This window comes from Triturus cristatus, chromosome 6 (genome assembly GCF_964204655.1).
Source record: "Triturus cristatus chromosome 6, aTriCri1.1, whole genome shotgun sequence".
NCBI lineage: Eukaryota > Metazoa > Chordata > Amphibia > Caudata > Salamandridae > Triturus > Triturus cristatus.
The window spans coordinates 588,250,548-588,276,402 of NC_140589.1; the positions used below are offsets into that span (position 1 = coordinate 588,250,548).

The 25,855-nt window shown below is 45.9% G+C and overlaps 1 protein-coding gene across 5 annotated transcripts in view; it reads right to left on the minus strand.

Moving 5' to 3' along the window:
- SNAP91 (synaptosome associated protein 91) overlaps window positions 1-25,855 on the minus strand; it is a 667,800-nt gene that overhangs the window by 187,548 nt on the left and 454,397 nt on the right. The window contains exons 15-16 of one of the 5 annotated variants that reach the window (XM_085611029.1): window positions 20,717-20,731; window positions 20,388-20,549 (exon numbers count right to left, since the gene is read on the minus strand). The exons of 3 other annotated variants lie outside the window; for them this stretch is intronic. In XM_085611029.1, coding sequence (XP_085467155.1) covers window positions 20,388-20,549; window positions 20,717-20,731 — 177 coding nt within the window. The remainder of the gene's footprint in view (window positions 1-20,387; window positions 20,550-20,716; window positions 20,732-25,855) is intronic. One more of the 5 variants, XM_085611030.1, reaches the window with a different exon arrangement.

A 25,855-nucleotide genomic window follows, 5' to 3' on the forward strand; every position in this document is an offset into this window, starting at 1 on the left:
AGGCTGTTCAGGGTCTACCTTAGGAGCGGCTTGTGTGTATTAAAAAGGGAATTTTAGGCCCGGAAAAGGTTTACTTTGCTACGACGAAATAGCAGTTTTGAAACTGCACACACAGGGGCATATTTACAAGCCCCTAATGTCACTTTTTTTGACGCTCCGGTGGCGTTGCACCAGTCCCCATATATACAAGGTGGCGCTAAGCCACTTAACATGGCTTAATGCCACCTTGTAAATATGCCTCTTACCGCTGCAGTCTGCTGCGGCAAAGGGGCGGGCAATGGGTGTTGCTGTGGGCGTTCCACCACAACACCCATTGTTTTTTGATGCTGCCCCAGATTTACAAGGCTGGTGCAGCGCCAAAAACGAAGGCCAGGTAATACCTGGTCTTAGAACGGCAATATGAGGAGCAATTAATTTGCTCTTTCTGGGAGTGCTGCATCCTGCAGCACACATAGAAATAGCAAATCGCTATTATTGATTATGTGCAGGAAGGGAAACCTTCCTGCACATAAACAATCACACCAGCAGCACAGAGGCCCTTGCAAAATGGCGCAAGGGTGCCTGCGCTAGCACTAGGCAGCTTTTTGAGTGCTAGGGAAAAACGCAGGGGTGCGCCCTATTTTGTAAATAGGGATCATCCCTGCGTTTTGAAAATGTTGGAGGGCGGCGTTGCCTAATTTGGCATAACACCGCTCTTCGGCACTTTCTTGTAAATATCCCTCACAGGATGTAATGGAAGGAGAGAGACATGTTTTGAAGGGCAGCTTAATTGGGTGGCACAATTGGTGATGCTGGTCCACTAGTATCATTGCGTACTACTAGGGACTTACAAGTAAATTAAATATGACATTAGGGTATAAGCCAATTCTACCATGTTTTAAGAGAGCACAAGCACTTTAGCACTCATTAGCAATGGTAAAGTGCACAGAGTTCTAATAGCCAATAAAAACAGGCTGAACCTGGTGGGTGAAGACAAAATGTTTGGGGATGACCCTGCAGAAAGGGCCAAGTCCAACAACCCTTTAACAAATTTGCAACTCTTCCATATACAAACCAAATGCTCATTTTAATAGCAGAAATTCGACAATAGAATAACTGAATACTTTTTATAAGGAATGGTAGAACAGCCACCACAGTCCAGAGCCAAGGTTATACTTCTTTTCATGCAGTAACATAAAACCTGAGTTTTGACCTTCTGAAAGCATTTTGCAAGATGAAACATGTAACAATGATAAGCTACAATATCATAAGTACTTGCCTTTCCACATTCCAAAATTAAAGATGATTTGCCGTAAGGATATACTTGCTTTGAATGTTTCATATATAGAAAATTATATATTTTTTGTTTTGTGACTTTTCTGAGTGAATTGCTATTGGTGCATTCATGAGCGAAGTAAGTCAGTCCAATCTAATCCAACAGTTACATGTACAGTACTCAAAACCTTATTAAGGGTTTCCAAGCACTAAAAAATGCCAAAAGCCAATGACTATGGTGGAACAGAATGCAGCGTGAAGGCCTTTGAGTGGAAACTTGATACATATAATTTTTCCAACATAAACAGCAAATATAAGCATAGTGGCACAGAATGGTATGGAGAAGAACTATCCTGTGCCCTTAAGTCTCCTGACGGTTGGTGCAATGTTTGTACAATTGTGTCATGATGGTCAGCACCTCAGTGGAAAAAGCTGTCATTTTCAAAGCAGAAGCTGCAGTTTTAAAATCCAGTAAAACTATTACATAAGGACTTGGAACCTTCAAATACTCCCATGCTGTACTGAGTGATAGCGCAACAGAAATGTTTGCTGCTAATCAAGAGTGAACTAGATGCAATGACAGACATCTGTTGGTCTTTTACAGGTAATATGTTTCCAGAAATAATCCTGTCCCCTTCAAACACACAAGGGCTATGTAAGCATTATCCTTGCTCCAGGTCCACAGCACCTTGCACACGATGGGAAGTATTTTTCTTGACCTTTGACCATAGCATCCTGATGGGACTCATTAGTGGGAGGGGCCTGACATCACGCTAAAAGCACTGCCTCTCTAACCAGCTGCATGGGACGCATCTTTCTTCTGGCCAGTACCATTGACCATAGTGCCCTGGGGGGACTCACATTCACAAGGTCCATCTGCAGCACCTCATTTCCGCAGACGCTGAAAGGGGGAGACTTCAGACATTGCGCTAAAAGTGCTGCCCCCCACCCCACAAGGCTGGCACGTTCTGCACCTGTCAGCACCAGGAAGAGGCAGGGCTGGACCACCACCCTTGGTTTTTCATTTGGGACAACTTTTGCCCTGTGCTGTGGTCATTACTTGCTCTTAATCAAGGTACTTTCCTCTATCGGAGTCTCCATCAGCCCTTTCCCTCCCACATCTGTTCAAGCTCTTGCAAGAGGAGAGACAGGGTAAATCTGTCGCCTACGGGAGCCATTAACATTTTACACTAGACAGAACTTTATTGCCAACCCCCAAGCCCCCTTCTCATTTTTTTGTGCTCAGGAGGCTGGGAAAGGGAGTGGTTCCTCGTGAGACCTGTTTGTGCTGCCTCAGTCCAAGAAATGTGGAAAGTCCAGTGCACGCATAGACTGCTGTGTTTATTAGAAGTCAGGGGGGGATAAGTTTGATATAATTGTTGTATATTAACCACAGTATTGCTGTTTGTATGCAAGTGTTTGCCTCCATTCTTCATGCTTATAATGGGCAAAAGGAAGGGGTCTCGGTATCCTTTAAAGCGAAAAAGAAGACCTTAACCGTGGCAGCTGGTAAATTTGTAATGGACAGGATTGATCACCTCCTGTCAGAATGTGGAGATACCATTAATCCAACCCCTCCTCTAGCAGTAATGCTACCAAACCCATTACAGCGGTGTCCACCAAGTGCGTAACCCAACTGTTTAGTAAAGCCCAGGTGTGTGTTGGAACGCTGTCGGGTGGGACCAGGGGAGTATTCTACCCTTCCCCCAGGAGTTAGAAAGGCATCTGTCTGTATGTAACGAAGAAGTCATTGAGTGCCCAAACCGCTTCTCGATCCTCTGCCCTGACATGGTTTTAAATGGGGTCTGAAAAAGAGGCAACTAGCATCTCCAGTTTGGAGTATTACTCAATTTTTCGTAGCTTGATGGGTATAATTGGGGATCTGAGGGACAAGTTTGTGGCTTTGAAGAAGTCCTTGAAGTGTTATGAAGGAAGGGAACATGGGAAGCAAAACTCCAACCTCGCAAACTGTATCTCAATGGAGGGAGGTGAAAGGGTGGGGAATCACAAACACAACAGTAATGGGGAGCCCCACTTTCTACTTCACCCTATCCCAACCCACCTGCCCCCAATGGAAATTGCTTCCCAATTTCCCCAGATTCCCTCTATCCCCTACCCCTGTCTAAGCAATAGATCTGGATGTGGGAGATATCACAGTATGGTTTTTCCAGGATAGGACCCCCAAGGAAGGCGACCAGTGAAGGAGTAAATTGGAGATCAAGAGCCATGGGTTTGTGTAACCTCCCCCCCCACACACACATGGTACCGGTGAGCTCCCATACAGTACAGCCTAGAAGGGATGTTGCATAATGGGTTTTATATTCTGAGGCAGGTAGTGTGCCATCAGGCAGCAATCTACGTTACTCAGATTCCCAAGTTGACTGCGGCAGCCAGGGAAGATCGTGAATCACTTACTAACAAAGTTAGACACTGGTTTCGAGAGATTCATCACTGCTATTCCATTATCAGGAGTGGCATTGTGGGTGTAGAAAGGCTATCCAATCCAGAGTAACAATACGTGGCGGTGAAGGTTTGCTTCTCTCACAGAAACTTAGTTGAAAGTCTTATGGCCATTGATTTATGAATTATCTCCCAAGCTAGCACCCATATCTTGATCAAATACTGTGCCCGACAGTCAATGTTTGTTTGTACTAAGGTGGTGCTCCTCAACCAGCGAGGGATACAGACAGTGGGACCCCTAGGGTTCTTCCTTGATTGAGTTCTGAAGCCCACGAATGTTGGGTAATGGTAGAGAGACCATTTGATCACGGCTGGTCTAACCAGGCTTTTGACCCCGCCGATGTTATCCAATCTTCATCCGAAAGTCGGGAGGGATCCCACCAACTAAAACAAATTGTTTGATGTTTCCTGGGCTGACCTTTGCGAATAGTCGGCAGGATGTGCCTGGGAACAATAACCCAGGTGGTGAGACGAGCCCTAGAGATCCTTTGACTGTAACCTCAACCCAGCAGCCATTACTAAAAATGTTGTGGTGGAATGTTATAGGGATCTCTAAACTGCTGCCCGAGGTGGGATGAGGCCAATTTGTGGATCCCCATAACATCTGCCTCTTCCAAGAAACATGGTGTCTGACCCACTTCCATCAGAGTGGGTTCACTTCTTATAGTGCTAATGCAGTACAAAGTGGAGGGGGGGGGGGGTTAGGAACCTGGGTTAAAACAGCCCTACAGTGTAAAATCAGAATCATTAATTCCCATGAAGTTTTGGCAGTCTGGCTGGTGCTCCCATGAGGGCTGCACTTACATTTTTTTCATGTTTATAATACAGTAGAAGTAGGTACTGCAGAGAATTTGATCTTACATGTATTAGAGCAATCTCTATCTGAGCACACAGGGAATGGTTCCCTTCTGGTGGCTGGAGATTTAAACACCACATTAGAACTTTGAACAGGTACACCCTTCTGACCTGACAGTGGATTGAGAGAATCAGTGGTGCATGCCGCAATTAGACTTGCCGAGTGTGAGATGGACCCCTAAAGCAGCCCAGAGGTTAGCACCAAAGTTTAACTTTGGCCTTAGAGCTACAAATGGTAGGACTCCCCTATTCTCCCTTTATATTAATGGGGTGATAGATTTTTTGATCAGGGACAGGTGGACTGTGCTCAAACTTGGTGGGAGCCCCCCTCTTTGCAGTCAATACCCTGCGGATCTCCAAGTCACTGCAGAGCCTCTGGATGCTGCTCGACCTAATTCCTTTTGTGATGAGAGGGGCTTGGAGCTTAACCAACACCAAGTGTAGGTTCTTTTTCAATCACAAGGTGAGCCACTGTAAAATATTATGCTAGTGCGTGACACACCTTTAGATTGGGTAGCTGCTTTTGATTAGTTAGAGATCAGATTCACACCCAAGTTGAGTTGGGCTCCTCGGCTAGAGAAGGTTCACACCTCAATAATCCAACAGACTACAAATATAGTCAAGATCCTCCGGAGGACTTTATCAAGAACAGTTGCCCCAGCACTTGAAATTTATGATGCAAAGGCAATGGCATCTGTATTGTATGGGGCCAAAGTGTGGGAAAGTACAAACATTAATAGTCTAGATACTATAGAGCATATGTTTTTGAGGTCTCATGCCAGTATACATAGACCTAGCACAGAGTAACATCTCACGTAAAATAGAATACAGACTTCTAACTTTCTTGCACCGGCTGTGGACCACTCCAGCCCTTAAACCGTATCGGAAAGACAAAAGAGTTTATGGCTCCACAATGCGTAGTAAAGATCCCCCGTTTCTGAACCCTAAAGCCACTTCTACAGAAACTGGGGCTTGATAACTGTTGGTCCTTCCCAGAGTCAATGTGCTTGATCCCACGAGACAGGATCAAAGGACACTACTGGGAGTTTGTAGCCGTTGAAATGGTGACACAGAGCAAAGGAACACCAACATTAGCTTTTATTGATGTAAAACCATGTGCGCGCCATCAGGTGACCATCGATGAAATTGTACCAGCCCTAACATGCAATTTATATCTCCAATTTAGGTATAGCACCTTACTCATTAAAGCGTTAGCTCCACATGGTATGAAAAGGGTGAGGTTGATGATCAGTGTCCAGTATGCCATTGGGGTACAGAATCCTTGGAACATATATGTTTTTTTGTTCTTGTTATGATAACTTTCAGGTTAAGTGGATGTGCCCCTCTGCAAGAATTGTGGCACCACGGGGTATCTAGACACTCTTAGAATCTTGAGAACTGACACAAGTAGAGAACTTGCGTTCAGTATGGCCAAGTATCAAATGGCACTAAGGTTAAGTGGAACCAAGCGTCTAGAGAGCGAGGGTTAAATGCTGATGGGATATTGAGTACCTGAACTGTGTTTATGTGTTCTAACACAACAATAATCCCAGAGCGACAAGAGGGGTGGGATGTTCTCAAATAGCCGTAAATGTACTAGCTTAAAACTGCTGTGATGTGTGTGTCTGTGCGATTCCTGTTTTAACTCCTTCCTTGTTATGGAATTATCTTGAAGTTATTATTTGGTTTTAGCATCCTTGGGAAAACAGATGGTTTGTGTTACTATGGTTTGTAATGTTAGGGAATATGTCCTTGCATTGTGATCTGTTGTTCACCTATAAGAGGAATTGTGCAACAAATTGCCAAGAAATTCATTATCTTTTTTATTGCCACTTTGAGTTGTTTGATGCCCTGATCATTTATGATTTTATAGCCATGATCTTATAATATTGTATTTTACAATACTGTATTTATACTTGTATCCGATCGTGGGATTTTTATGAACATGTACTATTTATTTTTAAAGAATCTAATTTTTATGATTCTAGTGATCGAAAATAATGTTATAAATGAAAAATGTACATTTGTGTGACATCAGGGGAATCTTTTCTGGTGGACAAAACAAGAACCTTGAAATACAATTGCATTGTTAGTGAAGGTATGTAGACTTTCAACGCCCCAGCCTGCAAAACAAAAACAAAAACACTGAAGCATTGGCAGCTCCTCCGCTAAGGTGGCTGAGTGATGCCCTACTACTCTCGGAGCAGTGTAAAAAAATTAAATGAAAATAAAAGTTATTTGTTATTATCATTTTATTGTTTTTATCGGCCAGGTTGGGCGGGGCAGGGCAGGGCTGAGACTCCCATGACATATGGAAGAAGGAGTGGCTGCTGCCAAACATTCATGCGCACTTTGCATATTCCCCACCAAGCTGCATTGCACAGCCTGGTGTAAAACAAGCCCAGCCTCCCATTCTCCGTCTGAGCGCCGAGCCACAGTGCTCAGACCAACCACAAAGCTGCATTGCAGCATTGTGATTGGCTTTGGGGCGGGAGCCCGTGTGCTTCCTGGTTGAGGCAGAAAGAGGACGAGGGAAGACTATGGAGGGACGGCGGAGGACTCAAGACGCTTTGAGGAGCCAAGTGTTTTTTTATTTTTATTTTGTACCTACCCCCTGTGAGCCCTCTTGCCTCTCCACTCTCGTTCCCTGCCTGCTGCTACTGCACCGAAGTGAAGTAAAGCTGGGGTTAAAGGGTACCCTTTACAAAAATACCTGTGAAAGCTGGGTCAGACCGCCCGAGAAAACAATTGAGGCAGGTGTTCCACCATCGGAACAAAAACATGAAAAAGGGAGAAAGAAGGCCAGCATAGTGAGCTAGCAGTGAAGCAAAACACAGCTTTGTTTCTGAGTTCAGGCCTGCCTTCATGACACCACGACATGCCCCTTAAAAATTAACACACCAGCTGCTCCGCTTCCTTAAAAAGCACGCAAGTTACACAGTTGGGCTGCAGCAGATTAAAAAAGGCGGGCTAGTGCCGTTGTCAGACAAATGGAAGGCGAAAACCTAAGAACGGCCAAAGATGAGGTTAACACTGATGGGCTCTCAGCAGGATATTCTGTCTGTTGGTGCGATGCATCTCGTAAAAATTCTAGAACCATTAATGAAATCGCAAAACATGACAAAAGTGGCTCAAGGCAAGGCCTCAACAAAATGGAGGAACCATGTTTTTCTCTTATCGATTGGCAAGACCGAGGCAACCATGTATTCCTGAGGTACGTTTATAACATATGGCACCATGCCAATAAGTTTGTTAAACATCTTTCATAGGCTGGTGGCCAAAAGCCTAGAAGCATCAAGATAATGATGGCAATGAGTGAGTAGAGGATACAAAGTCTTTGAGATGAGTACATCATCTGCCTTAAAAAATTAGTTCTTTGTCACAATTGTTTCTTTATTAGCAATCAAAAGACCAAGAAGCGCATCTATTTCTTGAATAGAAGAAGCACCCACATATTTTATGGATGGAAAGCTTGAACCAAAGTGCAGATCGGTGCATTTGGGCAGGGCAAGGTCCTCAGGCACTCAGCCATTCTTAGAGCCATAAGCAGACAAAGACATTAATAGTTTGTATGTCTGGCCTGACAATCCTAGTACACGCTCCTAGCTGGTGTGTTGCAGGAATTCTGCTCATGCACAGAACTATGCGCAGGAAACCAGGACCTCAGTGAATTGCGGTGTACCAAAAACTCACCTCAGTACCCAGAACCTCTATCTGACTAGCATCAGTGTCTCATTCGTTCTCCGTATCATCTCGAAGCTACCAATGATTAGACAACCCAGAACAAGCGACTTCGAGTACTCTCAGGAATGGTGGGAATCAGAAATACCTGTTCGTTATTCTCATATCAGTCCACAACAAGAGTAATCAGAGACACAGTAAAGTATAAAATGTTTATTTTATAAACTACGTGTCCTAAGATGTAGTACTTTGGCTAACGTAAGCCGACAAATGATTAAGAATAAAACCATCAGCATTGTTACAATACCATAGAAAATGAAGGGAGAAATCATGTTACAAATGATAGTGGGAATACAACCACCCTCCCTTCAATAGTAAGCTTGTATTATTAAACTAATAGAAGGTCTCTTGGTTTGAATGGGGAACCCCATACCGTAAATATCAGCTTAGGTGAATCACATCACAGGATCAGCTTTGCTCTGTGACTTGAAAAGGTCTTCTCCAAAGTAAGTATCTCATGCATGCAAACTGCAATATTAAGAGTTTCAGATATTTGCAGCTGTGTGCGTGTTATGGCTAGAGCGTGGGCTGATCACATGAATTCAAAAGCATACATTGTTTGTTGGCCCTGACTGTTGCTGCACACAACGTTCAGACCAAGGTCGCGGTGCACGTCTAGGGATGTGAACAACAAACCGTTCTCATGTGAAGAAAAAGCAAGCAAGCAGTTTTCATATAATACCATCTATCTACAGTGTCGTGTGCAAAAGCATCAAAAGTGGCAAGATAGCTTTTTAATTTCTAAGACGCTTATGCTAACATAGCAATGTGTGGACCTGTAGTTCCGCCCCCACTACAGGAGCTCTGCAAAAAAACATTGCCTGGGGCATCAAATACGACGGATGAGTTGGTAGTGGGGTGGATGCCAGTGCCCCCTCCCATCAAGCAGGTTTCTGTGAGTTCCTTAAATATCAACAATGTGGGAATTGTAGGGCAGAGCAATGGAGTGATCTTCTCAGCCCATCCGGAGGAGGACAACCCAGTTAAGGTGGCTGCTCCTCCCACGGCGCAAGATCCTCCGATGGCAAACATGGTAGCTAAACAGTCACAAGGCACAAACACAGTTAGGGATGTCCCAACCTCAAAATCATCACTCTAAGTGACCCTGGCAGCAAGAACCAGTTTATTATCAGCAACCAGTAGGTGGGTGCAGGGGAGTTACCCGGCAGTGATGCAGCCCAGGTATTGGCAAAATCTACAACAGGCACAGTACCCACTAGTCTATATGCAGGGCCAAGGCCCTTAACTCATGTCCCATCCTTTTTCTTTTTGACACAGCTTTGTCCACTCTCGCCTCTTCATCGGCCATAGCATGGCATGTTACCAAGGAGGTGAGGTAAAAGGTGCAAAAAGGGTAGTTCTGCAATGGCTGTGACTTGATAAATGCTGGGGGAAGTTCCAGGGAAAGGAAAATTGGAGAAAGAAGGAAAACACAAGAATAAGAAAGTATGGGTGGAGTGGTCCCTGAAGAATTGGGCGACTATGTTTTCCATTTATTCAGTGATCCTTACTGAGAACTTCCCAGTATTGGCCCCAGAATTGTTTTGGTACAGGTCGCTGATACACAGAGCTGCATCTGAATTCCAAAGTACAGCATGGTTGCAGTATGATATCAAATTCAGGAAGATGAAGGCAATAAGGCCAGATGTTGCGTGGGACCAGAGGAAGATACATTTATGACATTCGGAGTTCAATATGGGGTCTTCCTCCATATAGGATCTGCATTCCTTTGGGGCAGACTAGGGTGGAGGGGACCAAAAAACGGTCTGCTGGTGACACAATTTAGAGTGTCTTAGAGGCACCGCTTGCAAGTTCAAGCCCCTGTGCTCGTTTTGCGGAACCCAAGGACATCCAGAAGCAAAGTGTTTCAAGAAATATGGGCAGCCAAAGGAGCAGCCAGCACCAAAAGAACACTAACGGCCCCGTGCTCAAACCCTAGTCTCCTATACGTCTGCACATATTAGCGCACTTGCTAGAAAAATATAAGCACAGTCAAGATGCACATCTGCTTTATTATGGTTTCAGAGAAAGTTTTCGTATCCCCTCCAAAGCCTTGCCCTCTCAAGCTCCGCCTAGGAATCGATCTGTTTCACATTCGCCAGAGATAGACAGTGAGAAGATCCTCAAAGAAGTGACGCCGATAGATTAGCTGGACCCTTTGTCACTCCGTCATTAGATGGCTTGATCTGTTTACTATTAGGGTTGGAACCCAAGAAAGAACCAGGCAAATTTCACCTGATCCACAACCATTCCTTCCCTCCTGGTACATCTGTGAATGACAGCTTGCCACACGATTGGGCTCAGTCCATTACACCTCTTTTGATGCAGCGATAAGTAAGCTTGGTGGCATCTGATGACCGTGAACTATCAAGATGATTTTTTGTTTATGGGACCACCAGGATCCTCAGCTTGTGGGCGGGCCCTCCAAGGATTCCATGAGTTAATGCAAGTTCTAGGGGTGCCTTTGGCAGAGGACAAAACTGAAGGACCAGCATCTTCATGTAATTTCTCAGTATTATAATAGACTCAGTGGCAGGAGTTTGCAGGTTACCATAGGACAAGGTTTCTGGTTTTGGGCATCCCGTGAGGAGTGCCTGGCTGCCAAAAAGGTCACGCTTCATCAGCTGCAGGTCTTAGTTGGGCAACCGAACTTTGAGCTTAAGGTGACCCCGAGTGGGAGGGTGTTTGCCAAAAACATAGCTAGAGCGATGTCAGGCCTACAGGCTAAGCAGCACCATACTAGACTGTCTCACGAGGTCAGGGAAGATATGGCCATTTAGGAGGAATTCCTGGACCACTTCAATGGCACACTCTTATGGTGCCAGAAGGCGCAGTCCAATTCTGACTTGGCCCTTTACATAGATGTGTCAGGGAACGTAGGTTTACGGACAGTTTTTGGCAACAGGTGCGGTATGCAACACTGGCCACTTGAATGGTGGGCATCTGATATCACTAAGAATGTTACTTTCCTAGAGCTGTTCCCAATTGTGGTAGCATTGCATATCTGGGGGCTAATTCTGCCCAACAGGAGAACAATATTCTGGTCAGACAGCATGGCTGCAGTTGCCTCTATCAATAACCAAAGTGCAAAATGACCCTTTGCTTTGAGATTACTCAAGGCATTGATCCATAGATGTTTGACTTGCAACATAGATTTCACTGCCAGGCATGTGCCAGGTGTAATAAACACAGTGGCTGATGCTTTGTTCGATTTTAAGTTGGCAGAATTCAGAGCGCTATGGCTGACATCAGACGAAGTGATGACGACATTCCCACTGGACTTACGGAAGCTTCAAGCCCCATCACCCCAGCCCTGATCGCAGCATCCCTAGCCTCTAGGACTAAGCGTGCATATGAGACGTTATGGAAGAATTATGCTGCCATACTCAAATCTGGGGTTGAGGGATAGCATTTCACCACATCTGCCGTTCTAAAGTTCTTAGCAAAACAGAGGGACCTTGGCAGGTTAGTGGTGCCGGGCAGGAGGCAGTTATCAGCTATTGCCTTCTTCGCAGGCTTGAGGTGTGTGGTGGGCCCAGCAAAGGGCTTCGTGGTTAGGAGGGCTTTCATGGAATGGAAGCGCATTGCTCCCCCTGTGCAGGATGCTAGGAGACTGAATGATGCATCTAGGCTGTCGTATATCATTGGAATACTGCCAAGTGAATGATGCTTCACAGTATGAAACCTTGCTCTTTAGACTGGCTTATTCCCTAACATTCTTGGGGGCCTTTAGGACATCTGAACTGGCCCCTGCCTCCAAGTCAGATCAATTCACAGGTGTTCGCATCATAGACATAGTCAGGTCAGATGACTGCCTGAAAATTAGTTTTAAAAAACTGTTCAGACGGGCAAGGATGTATGGGTATAGCTATCTGCAGTTCCAAACACCACCCATTGTCCAGTGGCCCTGACGAGGGAATACCTTTGCTACAGATCCCAAAATGGATGCCAAAATATCTTAGTTCATGAGGTTGGCACTCACATGTTTTCAGGTTACGTGGGTATGCAGGTGTGCACTGTCTTGCTTAGGATTGGACACAGCCCACTTCATGTCTCACTCCTTCTGAATCTGGGCTGCGACCACAGCGGCGGCATTGGACTTGCCCCCAGAGGCCATTAAAGGGGTTGGAAGGTGGAGTTCCACATGTTTCGAGCACTAGGTTTGCCCTCACCTGGTGTGATGGAACTGGCCCTGGTGTCCACTTCCCCCCACTGGTGTTTTTGACTATGGTCTGCTAGCAGATGGTCTGGTAACAGGGTCAGTTTTTCCTAATTCTCTCCTTGCAGCCTCCATTTGAAGGCTGGTAAACACCTGCTGGTGTGGCCAATCATTCATTCATAGACCAGGTGAGCGGTTCCATGGATCTGGCATGGAGACCGCACAGTTGTTGGCGGGAGTGAGACATCAGTGGGCAGGCATTTGTATGTTGCGTTTGGAGCACCTATTTGGCCACCTGCAGAAGGCATTGGATTCTGGGTTAATCAGTCCTTCAGATACCTTGGTCATGCATGCAGGAGGTAATGATATGTCCCATTCAGGGAGACGGGTAGTACAGGAATTGCTTTCGCGTCCCTCTCAAAAGTAAAGCACAGGTACCCTGGAACTGCCATATTCTGGTCAGATGTCATACCGTATTCAGTGAGGCCAAACAGCTCGCCCCCTGGAGCTCTAAATGAATCAGAATGAATTGCTTAGGGGCCCAATAGGACTTCATCCAAACAATCATAGGTGCAATATCCAAGGAAGTGCAGGGGGGTGAGGTGGGGGGGAGAATTTGCCAGTGACCCAATCGCCCTGTGGTGGAAATTTGAGCAGAAAAGCATGGTGCCACCTACATAAAAATAACTGTTGGCTGGTTTTGTCCCCTTGACAGGGAAGTGATCTTGGTGGACACAAGGTTGGCTAGACGGGGGTCTGAACTGCTGGTGGTCCTAGACCTTTCAGCCCTACCCTTGGTTACCTGGAGTTGATTATGGATGGGGGCTTTGCCTGGAGGATGGTCAGGCCACGGGAACCCCTGCAGGAACGGTGCATTATGCGGTTTTCTGTTCGGTATCAAATGGGATCCATGACTCTCCTAATCAGAGGTGACTGATGCTTGCATATATAGATGTGGACTACTTTAGTGGCCCTAGAACCATGGTGGGAATGTGAATTGTTGGCACTGGGTGCCTGTCCCTGCAGGGGATGCAAGTAGATTTTGCTGGCTGCAATGCATTTTTTAAGTGTTTATCACTGGACTGAGGACTCATGGCTGAAATGTATTTGGTTCATTTACTTCAAGACGCTTGCTGTACAATGTGTGCTACCTTTCTTGCTTGCTCTCTTTCTTCTCATATCTAACTTCTAGGTAAGTTTTCATCCCTTTAAGCATGCTTGTGTGATTAAATGGCTACGTCTTGGTTGCACCACACTCCTGAGTATGGCTCGCATTTGTCACAGGGATGGGTCGTTGTGTAGGAGTAAAGTTCAGCGATTTGAACGTTGCGAGCGCACTGTGCACAATGAACACAGGCGAGAGGGCAGAGGCAGTCATCTGGCTTGAGCCAGGGCCGGCTTAACTAGGCTCTCCAAGAGGTACTCGAGGGCAAATTGCACTCACAGCAGTGTTCTGACGCTGCCCTCTCATTGGATACCTCAAAGTGAACATGATTTAAAAAACGGAATATACGAACCGTCTCCTTAACACAGAAAGGTTCTCGACAGCAACATCGAAAAGGTAGATTAAGGACTAGTGCATAATATTAATAAGAAGATTTTGGGGCTCAGCTGGATTCTTTTATCTTCAACTGCTCCATCCTATTTTATAACATCTGAGCACTGTTTTGGATGTGCCCACTAGGTGGCAGGAGCACACTAAAGTATGTGATAACAGATTATGACTGCTTATTCAACGATTGTTTTTATCGGGCAGTGGAATGTTTAGTGTGCATGAAAAACTGCATTCCGGCGACATCCTATATAAAGTATGTGTGCCACGTGAAAACAAAGTTTGTAAAATGGCAACTAAAAACAATGTGTGCATCCACTTTCACAAGATGGCCATTTTGTGAAACGTGTTCTAATTTACGGATCGATTGCCAGAAAAAAGTTGGTTAATTTACGTGTCACTTTTAAACAAAGATGATTGCTTGCTTTACAATGTGTATGGTGTTGGGGTTTACCACACGGGAGGGGTGGGAGGGGTTTCGGGCATATACTCAGGCAGTATAAGGATAGACACGGACACTGTAGTTACTGGTGTGGACCGGAAGTCAGGAGCGACACCGGTCCCTTTATTTAAAGCCTTCTGGCCACGCCTGGCCAGAAGGTGATACATTGTTACTATTAGGTTCAGGGTTGTGGTCTCCACTTCGTACTAGCGGCCGACAACTAGACCGCTACATCCCATCCCAAATCAGTTCGAATAAACATGAAATTAACATACATAGTCCTTGAGCCTTTGATTGGGGTTCGGATGGGGTCTTAGGTTGTACCGATGTCGTTGGCTGTCATCTCTTGGGTTTGCTGGTTCTTCTGCCGGTGACCTGTCTTCTGGTCTCAGATCGCTGGGACTTTCCTGACCCACCACGTTCCTGCTTGGGCTACTTGTCGCGCTATGGTTTCCACCTAGCTGACCATCGTCTCTGCAGGAAGCCTCCTCGACCATTGGTCTCTCTACTACTGAGCCAGGCACCCTTTTGAACCACGATATGTTTTGGGTGATGATTTTCCCATCTCTCTCGGCTGTTATCGCCGTGCCCTTCACGCCCTTGACTAGCCACAGTCCTGGTTCATATGGAGTGCGGAACTTCCCTCCGCTACGACGATTTCTCACAAGGACGGCACAACCTGGTGTTATCAGCCGAACCTGCGCTCTTCTCTTCCTGCTCGCTCTTTCATTGTTGGTTAGTCTTCTCGCTTGGGTGCTTGCCGGATCATAAGGCTCAGGTTCCCAGTTCTCTGCTACAGGAATGTTGTCCCGCCTTTGCCCAGCTAGCATCAGTGACCACGGGGACCTTTGAGTGGTGCAGTGTGGAGTGCTCCGATACTCCCGCAGGAACCTCTGAAGCGAGACCTCCGGGTCAGACTGTTCAGCCACACATATGCGCAACACTTTGTTCAGCGTCCGCATGAACCTTTCGGCCTCTCCGTTTGCTTGAGGCCACTGCGGTGTGATGCGGTGGTGTTTGACGCCTAGGTGCGCCAGAAAGTCTCAGAATTCGGGCCCTTGGAAGGTGTGTCCATTGTCTCTTTTGACAACGTGTGGTAGTCCGAAGAGTGCGAACGTCTTGTCCAGCATTGGTAGTAGGTGGTCACATGCGGTCGACGGTAGCACTTCCACTACGGGGTATTTCGTATACCCATCTATCAGAACGGCAGTTACTCGCCCATCGGGGAAGCTCCCGAAATTAAGACTGATCCACAACCAGGGCGACGGGGCAGGCTCCTCGGTGATCACCGGAGCTGGCGCTTCCGAGCCCCCTGTCAGTTGACACGCCCTGCACCTGCGTACAAACTCTTTTACAGTTTCTTCTAGGTTTGGGAACCAGACCTTTTCCCGCAACCTGGCTTTCATCCGTCGGGTGCCTTGATGACCCTCGTGGGCTAGGGCAGTCACTTGATCCTGGAGTGTTCGGGGCATGACAATGCGCGATCCTCTTAACACCACCCCGTCACGTGCAGCACTTAGTTCTTCATGTACTCACCACACCTTCCCGAGGCGAGCTCGGTCCGTTTCGGTCCATCCACTAACGTCATGGAGAAAACCAGCCCACGAGCCTTTTCGCATTGCTTCCAGCACCTTATTCAGGACCTTGTCAGCCTGGGTATGTGATTCAATCTCTGACATGGTGATGGTTTTTGGGCACGCCCGCTGAGCAACCATGCTGATGAATTCTTCCGTTCGTTGATCTTGGTCATGGGCTTCTTCTGGGGCAATGGCTGGGTGGTGTGATAAGAAGTCCGCTGGATTTTTGTCACCCGGCCTGTATACTAGATCAAATTGATAATGCTGGAGTTGGATCGCCCATCATTCGATCTGTGGCGGTGGGTGGGGTGCAGTTCCTCTGAAGAGTGGGACAAGGGGTTGGTGATCCATTACCACGCAGAATGGATGTCCGCTCAGATATAGATGGAAATGGTTGCAGGCCCATTTGATGGCCAGCGCTTCCCGTTCAATTTGGGAGTACCTTGTCTCCGTTGCTGTCAATGACTTGCTGGCGAAAGCTTGTGGGACCCATGTCCCTGGACTTGTTTCCAGGGACAACAGTGCTCCCAGGCCTACGGGGCTGGCGTCCACTATTAGTTCAGTTGGTCGTTTGGTGTCAAAATATGCTATAGTTGTCTTTTCTAACAGTGTGGATTTCACCTTGCTGAAGGCTTCCTGTTCTTCCGGGCCCCACTTCCATACGCTGTCTTTCTTGGTTAGGTTTCGCAACGGCTCTGCAACTGTTGCTAGGTTGGGTACAAACCTCCCGCAGTACGTTGCCATACCTATTAAACTTCGAACTTCTGACGCCGATGTGGGGGCTGGAGCTATATGAATTGCTTGCGACTTTCGGGGATCCACTTTGACACACTCCTGGCTGAAAACATACCCAAAGAATTTGATAGTCTTTTGGAAAAACTGGCACTTGTATTTATGGAGAGTCACCCCGTGCTCTGCGAGGCGGTGGAGGGTGGCCCTGAGCCGCCAGTGATGGTCTTCCAGAGTTGCTGAGTGAATTAAGATGTCATCACTGACATTTAATATTTCTTGGAGCCCCGACAGGACTTCCCGGACCGCGTTTTGGAAGATCTCGGCAGCCGATGATATTCTGAAGTTGAGTCTTTTATACCGTCTGAGCCCCAGGTGTGTTGAAAAAGTAGTTATGTATCTACTTTCCTCGGCCAGCCTCAACTGGTGGTATCCTGCGTTGAGGTCTAATTTAGAAAACCACCTGTACCCATTTAGATCTGCGAGGATGTCATCCACGGTTGGTGTCAAATGTCTCTCCCGCCGGATTGCCTGGTTGGGCATGCGCATGTCTATGCAGAGCCTGATCTGTCCCGGCTGCTTTGGCTTCTCCGCAATTACCATGGGTGACACCCAGGGGGTTGGTCCGGTTACTTTCTCTATCACCCCTTGCTGTTCAAGTTTGATTAACTCTTGCTCACCCAACGGTCGTAGATGGAATGGGATGCGTCTGTGCCTTAAGGCCACCGGCTTCACTGATTTGTCTATGTGCAGTTGCACCGGAGGCCGTTTCATGCTCCCTAGTTCTTTGAATAATTGTGGGAAGAGTTCCAGAATGTCTTCTGTCTGCAGTGTTCTCACCGCATTTGCGAACGTTACTAAGCTCAGGTCTTCTGCGGAATGTCCGCTTCTCTATCGACCACGTGGAAGGTAGTTGTTACTTCATGATTTTCTCACTTCACTTGCACTGTCATTTTTCCTTTTAGCGGCAGGGGCGTCTGATTCCCATATGTGAGAATCTTTACCTTGGACAGCGTGAGTTGGGGTCTTGGGCTTAGTTTCTTATAGTGTTGGTTCCCCATCACATTGACCGAGGCTCCGGTGTCAATTAGGGCTGTGACGGGAAATCCCGCTATCTCAATTGCACACGTCGGTTGAGGACATCGCCTCAGTTTTAGGTCACTTGCGAACGATATGAGGAGGCCTTCTTCTTCGTCAGTGGACGGGTCTTCGAGGTATGCTCTGTGTTGCGGGGATACCTTCAACGTCCGCATCGCATGTGGTTCTTCAAGCAAGAGGTGCCTCACCGCGTTCGTCGGTGGCCGTCGTCCGGCACTCCCTCGGCCTCGCATGCCTCCTCAGCATACACTGGAGAAGTGGTTTGGAATCCTGCACTTCGAGCATGTCTTCTCTCGGGCCGGGCACTCGTTCGGGGCGTGCTCTTCTTTGCTGCAATACCCGCACTGCGACTGGTGCGGCCTTCTTGTGGGCCACCTCCCCCTGCTGCCCCACCCTGGGGTATATGCTGCATCCACCCAGTCTGTCTTGATGGCCACTGCTGGACTCGCTGTGGGCATGAGCGCCGCTTCCATCGCTGTGGACCGGACCTCGGACAGGTCGTGGGACCGCGCTAGGACGAGCATGCCTTCCAACGAGATCCTGGGTTATCGGAGGATGAGCGTCCTCAATGTTTTATTTCTGCATCCTTGGATGAGTTGCGCGTGCACTTCTTTGACCGGATCATCTTACGTGCAAGTGCTGGCCATCTCCCTCAAGCGTGCGTGAAATGCATCCATTGACTCTCCCTCTCTTTGACGGGCATGACGCAACTTGAATCGTTCATAATCGGGGTTTAGTTACGGGTCAAAATGGGCACGGAGTGCCCTCACTGCTGCGTCGTAATCTGTGGGGGCCCCCGTGTTCGGTAGGTGCTTGAATAACTTGTATATCTCATCCCCTGCGAAATGTAACAGCAATGACCTCTTGACAGCGCCATCCGTTTCTCTGGTGGCGGTGAAGTAGTTGTCTAGCCGTCCGACCAACACGTTCCACCTTGGATATGCAGTGGCGGGGTCAATTAGTTCGCTAAACGGCGGTAGCGCGCTGACTTGAGAATGTACGGGCGTGGCTGGGGCTGCCGCTGCCGCTTGCAGTGGAGCTGCTGCTGCTTGGTCCGTCATGGTTGTCCCTGGCGATACCCCCTTCCGGTTCGGTCGTGATTACTACTGCCTGTGATGGTGTTGATTGCTCCCTGATTAGTGCCTTCCTTTTACTGCAGTGTCCCTCACTGATGTGCCTTTGCCATGTAACACTTTCCCCTCTTTCACCAATGTCTCTGTGCTACACCCAGGCAAGCTGAACGTTATGCTCCCTTTGAGCCTGGCATTTGCTACCTTGCCATGAGTGTTGCCTACTTGGTATTCTTCTGTTAGCCAGGGATGCTGCTTCAGGTAGGGTGCTAGCTACAGTCCTGCTAGGGCACTGACTTCTTAGGTAGCTGTTATCCCACTTGTTGGGCTCTGGTGGGTACTCCTGCAGCCTTCAGCCCCTGCTTGCTGGTGTGGGTGTAGTTGCACCTGCCAGTGCTTGATGAAAGCCTCCGAAGCAGCGCATGCGCGCTTGAGCACAGCTTCTCAGACGGCCTCCCCCGAAGGCCGGTATGGTCCCTCAGCGCATGCACGCTTCCCTTCGACAAGCGCAGGTCTCAGCGCGCTTCCGGATACTCTGCTGGGCCGTGTAGAAACACCGGCAGGAGCGGCGCTATCCTGAACGTCGCTGCTGAGCGTGGGATGTTGACAGAGCTCATCTCTAGCCGCCCGCGGGCGGTGCTGCACACGCTGATCTCCCGACCGTGCGGCTCTATCAGGCATCGATCACCGGGGCAGCCAGAGCGGGGACCTCAATGGGCATAAAGGTACAGCCGCAGGGTTGCTGGGTCCTGAGCGCCGACACCCTCGTCGCCAGTGTTGGGGTTTACCACACGGGAGGGGTGGGAGGGGTTTGAGGGGTTTCAGGCATATACTCAGGCAGTACAAGGATAGACACGGACACTGTAGTCACTGGTGTGGACCGGAAGTCAGGAGCGACTCCGGTCCCTTTATTTAAAGCCTTCTGGCCACGCCTGGCCAGAAGGTGATACATTGTAAGTATCAGGTTCCGGGTTGGGGTCTCCACTTCGTACTAGCGGCCGACAACTAGACCGCTACATATGGTAAAAAGTATAATTCATCAAAGGACGATAAAGTCAACCCAAAAAGTACTGAGCATACGGAAAATAAAGTTAGGTGTGGAAAGACTAAATACTTATTTCATCTGCCATTTTACAACTAGCCCAAGTTTGTTTTTCGATGAATATTTCAAGATCGGCATATTTTTTATCTCAAAATCACTGAACATAAATCGCAGACACGTACTAAAAGCCCAATTGTGGATGCAGCACAATACATTAATAAAAATGGACTTCAAAATACTTATAACTTCAACAAGTTTTCAGTAAACATTGGCAAACACAAATTACCCATATTACTAAATCACCACCAACTACAAAAGAATTGTTGACGGCAATGATAAAAAAGATTCATTCCTTTTTATTTAAGATAAGAATAAAAGCAACGTTTGCAGAGAAATCAACCAACTAACCTCCGAAAAGATCAACTTCAGCAGTGACAGCAGCTAGAGTAGCAGAAGTGCTAGAGGGCGCAGGGGTCTCACTGGAGGTGGCACTGGGGAGAGGCTCTGGTGCAAATGGATCAGAGAGCTGGACCTCAGAGAGAACAGTAGCAGAAGGTGCAGAAAGGGTGTCTGTGTGCAACCAGAGATGAAGATCAGAGGGGATTAAGAGAGAGAGTGAGAGTGGAGGAAAGACACTAGCCTAGAACTACACACCAAAGATGCAACGGAAACGGACAAACACCAAAATCACTACACGAACAAAAACACAAACAGTGACAAATTAAAACATCACTCACCTTCCCCCAAAAGGTCTGCGATAGTATGCATTAGGTAAGCAATGTGAATAAACAAAAAGTTAAAAGATCTGTCCTACTTTTCGAATTTGACTTTATTTACACAAGCAGGAAAACTGTATAATAAACTATTTGGAAATTCAGCTTTATTCAGGTGTCCACATTTTTTATTCGACGCAACTCCCACGAAACACTTGAATTATGCCTCAGTGAGTGGCATATCTCCACTAGGTGAGACTTGTGCATCAAATACCAGACGTTTAATTGCAATACTGTAAAAAAACTATAGATTTACATACACACAAAACTCGAGCAGTCATTGATGGTAAATTGTTGGTTAGACCTTAGTATTTCAAGGGCTTCTGGGTGGGAGTGGATTTTAAACTCTAAACATTGATTAGCAACTGAAGGAGGGAATCTCGAAGAATCAAGAAGGCAGTCTGCAGAGATGGGGCAATTTAATCCTCACTTCCATTTCTCACCTTCACTGGTGGTACATACTAGGCGAGTGTAGGACATCCTGCTTCTAGTTGTGGGTGAGACACAAAATAGTGTCGCTCTTATTAAGGAAGAAGGCTGCAGCAGTCCAACTGGAGGCTTGACATTGGGGGTCTACCACTATTTGAATAACGGGGGCGGAGGGTTAGACACTGGTTATAAAAGTTGTTTTAACCCAATTCCTACATGCCTTTTACAAATGATTTTGCATTGTTTTAATGATGAATGTATGAAAATGGGATCATGAATAGAATCATATCTTTCAACGTGACCGACACTCAAAGCATTGCGCTTAGACCCAATATTATGTTCACAAATGTAGGCTAAAACAAAGCTAGACATCAAATATACATGGACCCCTACATTCTGCACTACCTTGCATCCCTACAATAGGTCAATTTCAAGGGTCTATACCTTGATTATCCATTACTTATGATCATATTGTTAAGGGAAAGCTCAACATTTCTGTCTTCTTTGTCCTAGTCACTGCACTGGATGAGTCCTTATCCCAGAAGCAGACAATCTATTTGCTCCTTAAACCAAGAAAGGGGAAAGAGCTATGTGAATCAAGGAATTTAGACAGATTCTTTTATACTATATCTGCCTCCTCAAATTAGCCAAAACTGATACCAAGCTCAAAGAGTAATGCCACTTTGTGCAATCTCCATCACCGACAGGCCTCTGGAAGTACCTTTACCCGGCTGATCCTTGAGAGAGGTAGGGAAGAGAGAGAGAGAGTGGGAGAGATAGAGAGATAGAGAGATAGAGTGTGTGTGAGAGAGTGCGTGTGTGTGGGAGAGAGTGTGTGTGCGTGAGAGAGAGTGTGTGCGTGAGAGAGAGTGTGTGCGTGAGAGAGAGTGTGCGTGAGAGTGTGTGCGTGAGAGAGAAAGTGTGTGTGTGTGAGAGAGAGTGTGAGAGAGAGAGTGTGTGAGAGAGAGAGTGTGTGAGAGAGTGTGTGAGAGAGAGAGTGTGTGAGAGAGAGAGAGAGAATGTGTGTGTGAGAGAGAGAGAGTGTGTGTGTGTGTGAGAGAGAGAGAGTGTGAGTGAGAGTGTGAGTGTGTGTGTGTGTGTGTAATCATTTCCAGTCCAGAGTAAAGATTCCCAACAGTTGAACAAGGATATGCAGGGAGGAGAAGGTTGGTAGGTATGGCTCAGGGAGCAATGAGGTGGAGGTACTGCAAGGATACAAGGTGATGTAGCAGAAAAAGGAGTGACGGCAATTCATCAAGAACAATGGAGATGGAAATGTACTTCAACCTCTTTTAGGTACAGAAGCCATCTAACAATTTTGGATCTAAAAGCCGCCAACACATACTTTATATACCATCCCTTCAAAATGGTTGCTTTCCTAGATTCCAGGCCCCTCATCCACCACAAATGCATTTTGGACATGTCCATTCATCCTATCCACATGCAAATAATGTGCCTTCTCTGGAAGGCAAACAACCTATAGTTTGCTGTCCCGTTTGACCTTCCATTATCTTCATAGTAGTTTACCAAAGTTGAATTGTTTTGCCTTGCGCGTCTCTTGTGAGACCTCTATATTGTGCATTTGCTCATTTGCTCTTAGAGGCCTCAAGCCATACAAGTCATTATTTGTTTGAATTATTTATGTGCATTTATGTCCATTGTGGTGCAAAAATGTGTAAAAGGTTGTTTTTGCACCATTATGAACATCAATGCACCTACTACTTAGATGCATAATTGTACATTCTGATAATGATAGTATGCTTCTAGCTCATATATTCATGCTTTTATTTAAGTGGTTAATACTTAGAAAAAGATGACGATTTTAAGCTTTAGCATGATACGCAAGTGAATTCTCATGTTATTTTTTCCCAAGTGACATTCTGGGTCACAATGTTTATTTTTCTCGAAATAAATTATTTGAATGGTTTAAAATAGCTGTTCACAGCTCCTTCTGGGACAGAAAAGGACTAAGCTTCATTCCAGGACAAAATAGCAGTGCAGTTTATAGTATAACTGCACAATCTTTACAGTCTCATAACAATCCTGTCATAGAGACATAATTCTTCCTGGACCTGAAGACAGATGACCACACACTGGAAAATAATTCAGGTAAGCATGTGTGGGGACAATATCTAAATATTGAACCCTCATGAAACTGTAACTAAGGGCTCCTTGAGAGCCCTATGAATTATTGTAGTTTTTCTGCACGGTCCACAAGCACTAACACCCATATCCTGTTCCACAAAACGACTCATTCTCGGATGCATGTTTTTATATGTCAAGTCTGCCACTTTCTTTTTATAGTGAGATGTTGAATCCGATCTTCTCTTACTGCTTCACACTAAGCCCAGCACCCTGACACTACCCTCACCTGCCTCTGGTGGGGGCAATCATAAAATGCACTTTCAGAGTTCTCATTTCATCTACAGTACTCAAGTTGGCTACTCATTTCATCTGCAGAGTATTCTCCAAACTCCTACTATTCCCAGAGTGCTCTGAAGAATGGCCATCAGTGTACTGATAACGATTCGTCCTGGAGTACTGCTCTCTCGGAGATCCAATTTGTATTTCCTCTAAAACAGCATTAGGCTTGAATTACAGTTTTGAAGGACAAGCACCCAAGATAGCTCGACCAAGGAGGTATAGGTCTCCAAAATAAAGTTAGACGATTCCTGTTCCCTCTCCTAGAGTGTATGGCAGCAAGACACTGGTGTATGGCCAATAACGCTACTTCCTATAAACCGTAGTAAGAATTATCGTGGAGACACTATCAAAGTTGACCATCAATTTCATACCGAAATCAACAGCAAGAACAATCCATGTTCATTTTGTATCTGGTCATACCGCTAAATAGAGTGTAGCAGGTTTAATTGGTATATATGCTAGCAAATGTGCTTCCATATATACATATAAGTGCCACTTTCTTTAATACATACTATTTCCAGGGAAAGATACAATCAATACTCTATGATTGTTTTGTGGCAGGGCATGATAAAAGGAAACCTTTAACAGATTAGTTTCATGAACTGAGAACAATACAACACAGTAGTTTGTCACGCTTTGTGGGCACTTTGTCTGTTACTGCTTTGGATTTGTAGTCTGTGTATGCGGTCCACGTGTGACTACTAGAGCTCCAATCTTTGTCCCTGACATCTGTAATACATACTGTCTCAGTTGTCTATATAGACTCATTAGTTCCAGCAATCCCTCTCAATTGATTTGCATTGGAATTTTGTATACTTGGGTGTGGTGTGTATCCCACTAAAACTAAGCATGTGGGACCTTGAAGGCTTAATAGACCCATTCTAACTGGCTCCCCTGTGCATAGTAACTCCCCATTGAACAGCAATGAATGTTCTTGACAACTTAAGAGTGAGTCTGCCATTTCCAACAGTGTCTGCTCCCCAAAACATCCTGCTGGGAGATTGCAGTAAGTTTTACTTATTTGCTCTTTGAGTGGTCTTGTACTGTACACCTACAACACTTCACGAGAGTGGAGCTTCAGAACAGCCCTCATTACTACATGGTGAGGCAACAATACCTAGAGGATGTTGCCTCTAGGTATTGTTGTTAAGGTTGCCTTTCGAGTTTAGCCATACCACATATCACTTCTTTGACCAGTCTCAGAATCACATACCCATGAAAACAGTCTCAAGAATTCGGGTTTGGAAATTCTACATACCCCTCTTCAGGATGCATGCATCATCAGGCTATAAAAGTTAGTACATTTCTCAGTCCCTTAGCTATTTACGAATTACTTTGATAATCTCCACCCAGAATACTGCACAGGCATTGTCAGAATGTGTCCTGCATATCCTACACTTTTAGGTTTGTGTTATTTCCCATAAGAAACTTGTTTTTTTTGTGGCTTAGTCGAAGGGTGGATCAACTAGACCAGAAAGGGGTAGCCTGCTGCCACTTTTTAACTTGACCCACGATATTGTATTTACCTACTGCGAAAATGAAAAATAAGGCCTTTGTTGAAAATCAATAATGGCAATATATATTATAAAGTTATATGTGTCCATCTAGCAGGAAATTTACGTCTGATGGCCCTAAGGAAACCAACTCAAAAATTTGCTTCAAAAAAGCAATGCTGGAATCAGGCCTCTGCAGTCAAAAATATACTTCACGTGAAAACGCTTGCAAAATATGCATAGATAGCAGTAACATGCAACTGAAGGTGGCAATTCAAGGAAAAGGTGAACAAATAACTAATCATTGCAAACTCAGTAAGCAAGCCAGTCTGAATTTCTGATCAGTTGGCTAAAAGAAGAACTGACCAAGTCAATACGTCATTTATAACGGGGAAAATCGTTTGTGTATTCAACATGAAGATATGCTTTTTGCTCAGTTCTTTGAGAGTTCCAGACAGTACATTTGTTAAGAGTGTTGTACTTCTTAAACGAAGAATTGCAAGATATTATTAAAGAAAACAATTCAAACGAATAAATTATCGGTTCACCTGGAGCAATCAACTAACTACAAGGACATAAAATATCCGCAAAACACGTATGATGTGGAAAAAGAACCCTACCTGGATTCCTACATCAATTTAGGAATAAAAAAATCCTTTTTGAGATTTAGGGTGCTTTTTATTCCACTATTGCAATCTGAGTGTGCATGGTGTTACACAGACAAGAGGTAAACACTTTGCCAGCTCTGTGACCTAAA